This window comes from Muntiacus reevesi, chromosome 1, assembly GCF_963930625.1.
Source record: "Muntiacus reevesi chromosome 1, mMunRee1.1, whole genome shotgun sequence".
NCBI lineage: Eukaryota > Metazoa > Chordata > Mammalia > Artiodactyla > Cervidae > Muntiacus > Muntiacus reevesi.
The window spans coordinates 60536098-60546138 of NC_089249.1; the positions used below are offsets into that span (position 1 = coordinate 60536098).

Below are 10041 nucleotides of genomic sequence, written 5' to 3' on the forward strand. Positions count from 1 at the left end.
TCTTGCCAAGACCTCGGGCCCCAGTTCTCAGCCTGCGTGCTTGCCCGGGGCCGCCCTGCTGCCTCTTGGCTGTGTCTGCCTCTGCTGGCTCCTGGGGGCTCCTCTCTCCTACTGTCTGAGCAGCTCGTCATCCGCATCACAGCCCGTCGCCTCCTCCCTGGTCTCCGTCCACCCTGGACACCCCTGGAGCTGATCCCCGCCCCCAGTCCGTCTCTCCACGGACTCGGGGGGGCCTTGAGGTCCTGGCTGGTGGGCCTTGAGGTCTGGAGCATCACCGCTCGAGGGAGAAGCAGGATGTGGACAGTGGTCCAGCGTCCAGGAGGCGCCCGCAGGTGTCGTCGGCCCAGAGGGTCCCGGGATGGGAAGGCCCAGGGACACTGCCGGCTGGGGGGTCACGAGCAGGAAGCGGTCGGCCCTCCCCAGTGGGTGGGGAGGGGGCAGATGGCGGCCCAGACACCAGGGATGCGGCTTGAGCTGGACACCAGGTTGGCAGGGTGGGGTCCAGCATGGAGGAGGTGGCAGCCTGGTGGGCCCAGTGCAGCTGGGATTTGGGAGCTGGCGGCAGGGGGTCAGACCCAGGGCGGCCAGGGCGTGGTGTGGGGGTGTGTGCGTGTGCGTGTGCATATGCGTGTGTGTGGGTGACGATGTGGTGGTGCCCCTGGTGAGACGCCTCCGGAATGAAGGTGGAGCACGCTGGGGGGCGTGAGGAGGGGAGGTAGGTTGGACTGGGTGTGAGTGGCGAGGAGACAGGAGCTGGGACAGTGCCTGGGCATCGGGTCCTCGGACGGCGGGGAGAGCCGGGCTGACGGGGGCCTGATGCCTGTCTCCAAGGGCCTGGAGTCTCCAGCAGTTTAAGGAAGTGTCTGTTGTATCATTGTGTGTGGGATCTAAGGAGTGATAGAGATGAATCTATGCATAAAAAGGAAACAGAGACATAGGACACAGACCTGCGGGGACCGAGGGGGAGCGTTAAGGGGAGGGATGCGTGAGGAGTGTGGGGCTAAGAGGTATAGACTCCTGCTCATCAGACAGGTGAGCAGTCAACTGTGTTCAGCATCTTGTAATAAACTGTAATGGGAAATAATCTGAAAAAAAATCTATTAAAAAATCGACCAAGTTCAGAGACACAAAGAAGAAATCGGCGTTTGCCAGAGGTGGAGCTTGGGGGGTGAAATGGGTGAAGGAGGTCAAAATGGAATAAACAAATGACAGGGCTGTCGCCTACAGCCTGGCGACCACAGTGGATGGTATTTACATCTCTGAAGGTTGTTAAGAAAATAAATCTTAGAAGTCCTCGTCACGAGAAAAAAAATCCTCCAGCTGTGTGTGGTGATGGTGTGAACCACAGTTACTGTGCTGATCATAAGGAATCTAGGATTTACAGGCGTTCAGTCATTATGCCGTGCAGCTGAGGCAAATACGCTGTTACCTGTCAGTTGTACCGCAATGAAAAAGCATCCCACGAGGGAAGTTTAGAGCATCCGCCATCCCCTCCCTCCCATGTGTCGCTCTGTCCCTTCATGTCCATTTCTGTCAGCAGCCACCCCCCGACCTTCCCTCTGCCCACCCGCCCACCTGCCTACCCGTCCATCCCTCTGTCTCTCCACCCCTCTTCCTGCACTGCCAGGCCAGGTGCCGCCGCGCCTGCTGGCCGAGTCCAGGGCGGCCACACGCAGTGGTTACCCGCAGGGCTGGGAGGGCAGAGAGTGAGTGTCTCTTGTAGGAGTCAGCTTGTGTGGTGGGACTGAGCCCAGGGCTCGGAGACCGTCTTCCATACTGCTTGTGAGTCTATTAAAAAAATCAAGATAACTGGAATTAAAAAAATTATATTTTGTATTAGAGACTGAGAAGTCTCGGTAACGTGTATTTTAAGGGTGCACGTGTTTAAGAAGCTTCTGTGTGTTTGCGTTCTGCTCCACCAGCTGTTCACTTTTCTTTCAGATTTTTGAAAGGATACTGTTCATTTGGGCCATACGTCATCCTGCCAGCGGATATGTTCAGGGGATAAATGACCTTGTCACTCCCTTCTTTGTGGTCTTCATCTGCGAGTACCTAGGTAAGATCACAGCATGCATGATGCTCTCTCCTCACAGACATTAAACTTCTGTGGACTTCAGTGGCCTTACCATGTTGCTCTGCATAATTACACCCATGCTGAAAATTGCTGTTAATTTTAATGTTGTTAATGACAGCCATTAATAATATTGGAGAATAATAGTTTTATCATTGATGCCCGCTTTGAAAAAGTCCTTAAATCCACATGCTCAACTACTGAAGACATTAAGATGTTTATTATTATTAATATCTTCTTTTAAATAATAAATGAGGAGAAATGTAATATATTCGAGGAGTGTGGTTTCGTGTTAATGGCCATAGAGCCCCAGCTTTAATGATTTGGATTTAAATGGGTAAGGGTAAGGTGATAGACTATTAGTTGAATGTTTTGCTTACAAGCTAAAAACCGAATCCTCTTTAATTGCATTTCTGCAGCATTTCATCACCGTTTTGCTTTTGATATACTAGTAGCATTTAATTTTATGGGAATATTAATTGCATGCAAAATAATTGGTTTAATGGGCATTTAGGTTGGGTTATACTGTCTCTGAGTACTGCATATTTTTTCTTCCGTGTATGTTGCAACAGACAGCCAACTGTGACATAACTTTGCCTGGTTTGTGTTTCAAGTTTAAAAACAGTCCTGATGATGTGTGTGTGAGATCTGCTTTTTATTTTTTATTTTTTTATTTTTTTGAGATCTGCTTTTTAATGTGTCTGTGGACAGAAACGAAACCCCACAGGATGGGTTTACTCTTGAGTTGCAGCGTTTTTATTTAAAACTGGTATTACTTTTGTTACTTTGTCTTCAGGAACCTTCCTGCCCGATGTCTGTTGCCGTTGTTTTTAGGTTGTGTGTTGGCCTTCTCAGTTTTAGGTCCACTTCAGATTCTGACCTTGTTGTAATCTGAAGACTGGGGTTGACTTGAGACCAGATGGTCCCCTGATGGTGCCCGCTTCTCATCCATTTGGTGGTCCATTTTGTGGCCGCCCCTCTCCCATCGCTTGGAGTCTCATGGGAGCCTCTTTGTTGCTAAGCAACCAGTGATCCCGGGCTGCTCCCCCATCATCTGATCAGCGGGGAGAAGCCGCTCCAGAGCCTGCCTGCCTCTCTGCTTCTTGCTCCCTCGTTTGACAGATAATGAAAGTGTTCTTAATGACCCTAGAACAGTAGGACCTCTGTCAGTAGGCTTCAGAGCTGTTAATTGAAAGAAGTTCAACTGAGATGTGCTTAGAGAATTGATATCCCATGTTAAATAGACCATCTAACTAATGCGGTAAACAAGTTTGTCCTAACGAGTCTAGCACCAACTTAGGTTGTGAGACCCAAGCGATCCTTGGTGCGTCTGTCTGAATCATCAGCAGGCTGGGATGAAGGGACATGCCCGTGATGTTAATTGTCCAGAAGAGAGACAAGCTGGAGAGAGGAGAATTCGTGTTCCAGTGTTGCCTTCAGTTAAACTCAGAGACCCTCCATGTCTTCCCACAGTCCCCAGCACACGCAGTGGTGTGCAGACACGTGTGCGCGCACACTCAGGCCCCCGGGGCTGCCGGCAGTCCCGGTCTCTTCCGGGGCGCCTCACCCTGCTCTCCCGCTCTCGAAGGACACTGTCCTCGCCGGAGTCTGGCACACAGACACACACACGTGCAACGGCACCAGCCACCACCCCTCCAAGCACGTGTGGAACAAACCTTCAGCTCCTCGGAAGAAAACTGACGACCAAACTAGACAGCATATTAAAAAGCAGCAGCATTACTTTGCCAGCAAAGGTCCGTCTAGTCAAAGCTATGGTTCTTCCAGTGGTCATGTATGGATGTGAGAGTTGGACCATAAAGAAGGCTGAGCGTTGAGGAAGTGATGCTTTTGAGCTGTCATGCTGGACTCTTGAGAGCCCCTTGGACTGCAAGGAGATCCGGCCAGTCTGTCCTAAAGGAAATCAGTCCTGAGTATCCACTGGAAGAACTGATGCTGATACTGAAACTCCAGTACTTCGGCCACCTGATGGGAAGAACCAACTCACTAGAAAAGACCCTGATGCTGGGAAAGATTGAAGGCAGGAGGAGAAGGGGACGACAGAGGATGAGATGGTTGGATGGCATCACCGACTCAATGGACATGAGTTTGAGTAAACTCCAGGAGTTGGTGATGGACAGGGAAGCTTGGGGTGCTGCAGTCCATGGGGTCGCAAAGAGTTGGACATGACTGAGTGACTGAGCTGAACTAAACCTTGGGATGGAGTCTCTGGTCGCGGTTGGGCCCTGGAGGTGTCTGTCACCCCCGAGGGGTGGCTGAGGACGGGAGTCAGGAGACCTCTGGGGACCTCGGTGGTGGCTGTGGGTGTGCGACTGGTCCAGACGCAGAGGCTGGAGAAGAAGACGGCCACGCAGGCAGCAGTGAAGCCAGTGGGAGAAGCCCACGTGGAGTGTCGCTCCTGGAGGGCATCACGTGCTGGGAGAAGACAGTGGAGGCAGGCTCTGTGCAGGGGGCCGGCTGCTTCTTGGGACTGCAGGCTGGGAGGCAGGGCTGGGAGCAGTTTTTTCCTCTCTAGGCTCCGCTGATCCCAGGGTTCCTGAAGTCTGGGTTTGGCTGGGAGCAAAGAGGCCTCTGTGGCCTTAGCCAGCCGCGTTTTGCTCTGTCCTCTGCATGGGGGGCCCAGACTCTGCTCTCCCTCGGAGATGTCTGTACCTCTGTGTCCCCACCAGGCCGGCCTGCGGACGGGGCGCAGGCCCGCGGCAGTGCCTAGTGGGGGACAGCTGTTTGCGGGGAGCTCCTCTTGAGTCTTTTCGCTGTGTGTTGTATTTATGTAGCTCAGAGCATGTTACATATAAAATTCTGTTTCACGCCTTTTCCCGTTTAACCTTAGAACATTAGCTTGTTCCTGTATTATTAAGACATCTTGGTAAAGATCGTTTCCACCTCCTGCACATAATATTCTGTTGAGATAATGTAGCATAATTCATGAAACCCTTCTACTGTTGTTGGAGTTTTTAAGTTCTTTTCCCCCCAGGCATGGTGCGGTTTTTAAGTATTTTTCAAACAGGGGCTGTCATATTCCTTTTAGCAGTGTTAAATCCAATTTAAGATTAAGAACCATTATTCCGTCACCTTGAATCCCACAATTTAAGTAGAAGGGTATATTTTAGTTGGACTAAGTAGTTTCAGCAGAGCAAAACACGAAGCAGCATTCCCCCAACTCCACGCCTTTATCCTCCGAGCTGCTTAAATTTAGAAGCTGCCCTGACTGGACACCGTGGACCAGCTCCTCAGGGTACCTGGGTGTGGGTGGGCACATGGGAGGAGCATTTTACAGTTGATTCTCATTACCAGCGTGTGTAAGCCGTGATCTATTTGATACGTCATTTTCTGGTAAAACAAATCACTCTTGAAAGCTAATATGAGGAGTGACTGAAATGATCAATGTGTTTACTCATGAACACTATGGATACTTTTTTATTGTTGTTCAGTCATGTCCAACTCTTTTTGGCCCCGTGGACTATGGCACACCAGGCTTCCCTCTCCTTCACTGTCTCCTGGAGTTTGCTCAAGTTCATGTCCTTTGAGTCGGTGATGCTTCTCTAACCATCCCGTCCACTGCTGCCCACTTCTCCTGCCCTCAGTCTTTCCCAGCATTAGGGTCTTTTCCAGTGAGTTGGCTCTTCACATCAGGTGGCCAAAGTATTGGAACTTCAGCTTCAGCATCAGTCCTTCCAGTGAATAGTCAGGGTTGATTTCCTCTAGGACTGACTGGTCCTATCTCCTCGCAGTCCAAGGGACTCTCAAGAGTCTTCTCTAGGACTACAGTTTGAAAGCATTGATTATTTTTGTGTTACTGTTTATAAGTCAGCATCTCAAAACTACAGGTTGTTTTCAAGCAGGTTACTTTTGCCCAGAGACGACGCTTTAGCATGCATTTCCTGGATACCGGAGTGCCCTGGAAGTGGATTTCTCGTGGGGTCAGCAGGGGAGTAAATGCCCACAGCTGGCTGGGACTCAGAGGAGAAGCTGCGGGGTGGGGCTTGCTGTCAGCTGAGCGCCCGTGCTGCCATCTTTCTCCCGCCTTGGCCACTGTCAGTTTGAATTGGGCTTGGAGTGACAGTGAGGGAGAGCCGTCGCTGTTTCTTACTGATAAATTACAGTCCTCGAAATACTTGTTTAAACTTTCCTTGTTTGCATCCATGTCTTCCCTCATTGCACTTTGCTTTTCTCGTGTGTCATATGAACCGAGGCTGCTGATGAATGCATCTTTCACTGGCTTCCTTCGGTATTCCTCACACCTAACGTACTTTTGTGGTTCACAGCTCATCTCAGAAACATTTTAAAGGTAGAAACGAGAGCATCTGAGTTCAGGAAGTTTCCTGTGGCAGTTCCGTCCCCTGTGGGGGAGTGGAGAGCAGAAGGCCTGGAAATGCCAGTGGCTCAGAACCGGAGGGCGGGGGCTCCTGGTTTTGCGGCCCCTGAAGTGACAGACAGACAGGTGCTCAATGCTCTCATAGCCCATGGCTTGTATGTAGTCAGATTTTCTGTTTAAAGACATCTTGGCGATGATCAAAGTAATGGACTTATACTAAAAATTAAAAAATCGGAAAATTCATTAACAGTATAGTTCTTTGTCTCAGAAGCTGTCATTGGGACATTTTACTAATTTCCTTCTGGTCTTTTTTGCCAATATACTTTTTCCATTACAGCAATTATATTATGCGTGCATATTTTAGTACTGCTTTTTGTTTTAATATCTAAGCATTTCCCAGTCATTAAGCTTTTTAAAAAAATGTCTTTTTAGAACGTAGTGACATACTCCTTTCAATAATGTGTAGGAAAAAGAAGATCAACAAAGGAGTAGGAAGAAAACCAAGCACCTAGAAGCCACTGGGCCTGAGAGACCTCTGCGGAGCACCCATCATAGCGGGATCCCATTCTTCTCAAGTGCTCGTGTAGCATCCTCCAGTATAGACCATATGCTAGGTCATAAAGCAAGCATCAGTACATTTGAAAGGATAGAAATCATATAAATTGTTCTCTGATCATACAGACATTAAGTTAGATATCAGTTACAGAAGAAAATTTGACAAATACGTGAAAATTTTAGAATACAGTTATAAAGAAGCAATGAGTTAGAGAAGAAATCACAAGGAAAATTAGAAATTACTTTGAGATGAGTTAAAATGAAATCACAGCATACTGAAACTTATGGGATGCAGCTAAAGTAGTGCTCCAAGAGATATTTACATTTAAAAAGAACATCTCAAGTCACTAACTTGAGTTTTCAATTTTAGAAACTAGGAGAAGAAGAGCAAATTAAAGGCAAAACAAACAGAAGGTGGGAAATAAAGATTAGAACAGAAATAAATGAAGTAGGGAATAGAAAAGAGGTAGAGAAAACTCAACAAAACCAGAGCTGGTTCTTCAAAGATAGCAACAAAATGTTGGTCAACCTTTGACTAGACTGGCCTGGAAAAAAAGGGGAGAAGACTCAAATCACTAAAATTATGAGTGGTTTCAAAATAAACGGCCGTAAGGAAATGCTGTGAACAACTCTCTAAATTAGGATGTAGGTGAAATGGAGATGCTCCTAGAAAGACACGAATTTATGAAACTGACTAATGGTTAATTTCATATAAACTTGACTAGGCTGTGGTGCCCACTTATTTGTTTAAACACCAGTCTAGATACTGCTGTGGAGGTATATTTTGATGTGATTAACGTATGCATTGGTAGTCTTTGAATAAAGCAATTTACCCTGCATAATGTGGGGGTGTGCCTCATCTAATGAATTGAAGGTCTTAAGAGCAAAGATGGAAATTTCCTGAAGAAGAAGAGGAAGAAATTCTTCTTACAACATAGAAATGCTGCCTGAGTTTCTAGCCTGTTGGCCTGATCTACAAATTTCAGACTTGCAGTCTGTATAATTGTGTGAAGCTATTCCTTAAAATAAGTTTCTATCTCTCAATATAATTTATATTATAATTTACTTACCAACATCTATATGGATGTATAAATATAAGAGCAATGTATGTAGGAGATTAAATTACTAATTTAAAAAAATCCCCACAAAGAAAAGCCTAGGATTAGCTGACTTCACTGGTGATTTCTGACAAATATTTAACAAAGAATTAGCACCACTCCTTCACATACTCTTACAAAAAGAGAAGAGAGGAAATAATTTTCAGTTCATTCTCTTAGGCCATTATTAGCCTGACACAAACATGAAACAAAGATCACAAAGAAAGAAAACCACTGACCCGTACCTCTAAGGAGGGCATGTAACAAGCCTCAGTGAAATACTAAGAACCTGAACACAGTAGAGATGGCACAGGGATTATGCCTCAGGACAAACGGGATTTATCTCAGGAATTTAAGGCTGGTTCAACCTGTGGAACTCAATCAATGTAGTAGTCTGTCCTAACAGAATAAAGGACAAAGCAACACAGTCATCTCAGCTGATACAGGAAAAGCATTTGACATAATCCAACACCCTTGATAAAAAAACACTCAAAACACTGAGGCCAGAAGAATGACCTCTCTGGCAAAGAGTGCGGGAAAACTGCATGGTTTACTCATGCTCAGTGTGAGAGACCGAATGTTTTCCTTTTAGGCTCAGGAGCGAGACATGGACTTCCGTGTTCTCCACGGGTATGGTTAACAGGGTTAGCAAAAAAAAAAAAAAAAAAAGAAGAAGAAGCAAGAGGCACTTAGAATGGGAGTGAAGAAGTGAGACTCTCCCATTGCAGATGACATCATCTGTATATAGGAAATCCAAAGGAATCCGTTAAAAAATTATGAAAGCTGATAAATGAGCTCAGCAAGGTTGTGGGATACAAGGTCAAGATAGAAAAACCAGTTTTATTTCTATACACTTGCAATGGACCATCAAAAAAATGAAAGTATGAAAACAGTTCCATTTATGATAGTATCAAAATGAATAAAATGATATAAATTTAGCAAAGAAGTACAATATTTACTCTAAAAACTACAAAACACTGTGGAAAGATATTAAAGAAGATTTAAATAAATGGAGCAAGGAGATCAAACCAGTCCATCCTAAAGTCAACAAGTCAGTTCATCCTAAAGTCAGACCTGAATGTTCACTGGAAGGACTGATGCTGAAGGTGAAGCTCCAATACTTTGGCCATCGATATGAAGAGCCTACTCATTGGAAAAGACTCTAATGCTTGGAAAGATTGAGGGCAGGAGAAGAGGGTGACAGAGGATGAGATGTTTGGATGGCATCACCGACTCAATGGACGTGAATTTGAGCAAACTCCAGGAGATGGTGAAGGACAGGGCGGCCTGGCATGCTGCAGCCATGGGGTTGCAAAGAGTGGGATGTGACTTAGCGATTGCACAACAACAAATAAATGGAAAGACATCTCTTGTGGTGGACTGGAAGACTTGGTGGTATTAAGATGACAGATCTCCCCAAACTGATCTAAGGATTCAGTGCACTCCCTATTAGAACTGTAGCAGAAATTGACAAGTTTATCTTTAAATTCATATTCAAATTCAAGAGATCCCATATAGCCAAAACAATCTTGAAACAGAATGAAGTTGGAGGATTCACATTTCCTGATGTCAAAATTCACTACCAAACTACAGTAATCAAGAAAGTGTCATTCTGGCTTGTGGATGGGCATGGCCATCAGTAGAACAGAATTGAGAGTCTAGAAATAAATCTTCACTTTTATGGGCAATTGATCTTTGCCAGTGATGCCAAGACAAGTCAGTGGAGAAATGGTCTTTTTCAACATTTGGTGCTGGGGCAACGAGATTGTTGTTATTTAGTCGCTCAGTTGTGTCTGACTCTTTGCGACTCCATAGACTGTAGCTCTCCAGGCTCCTCTGTCCATGGGATTCTCCAGGCAAGAGCACTGGAGTGGGTTGCCATGCCCTCCTCCAGGGGAATCTTCCCAACCCAGGGATCGAACCCAAGTCTCCTGCACTGGCAGGTGAGTTCTTTACTACGAGTCACCAGCGAAGCCCAGAACAAT

At 46.4% G+C, this 10041-nt stretch overlaps 1 protein-coding gene across 2 annotated transcripts in view; it reads left to right on the forward strand.

Moving 5' to 3' along the window:
* The window catches only part of TBC1D22A (TBC1 domain family member 22A), a 260473-nt gene that overhangs the window by 112801 nt on the left and 137631 nt on the right, over positions 1 to 10041 (forward strand). For both annotated transcript variants that reach the window (XM_065945555.1, XM_065945561.1), the window contains one exon: positions 1942 to 2056. In XM_065945555.1, coding sequence (XP_065801627.1) covers positions 1942 to 2056 — 115 coding nt within the window. The remainder of the gene's footprint in view (positions 1 to 1941; positions 2057 to 10041) is intronic.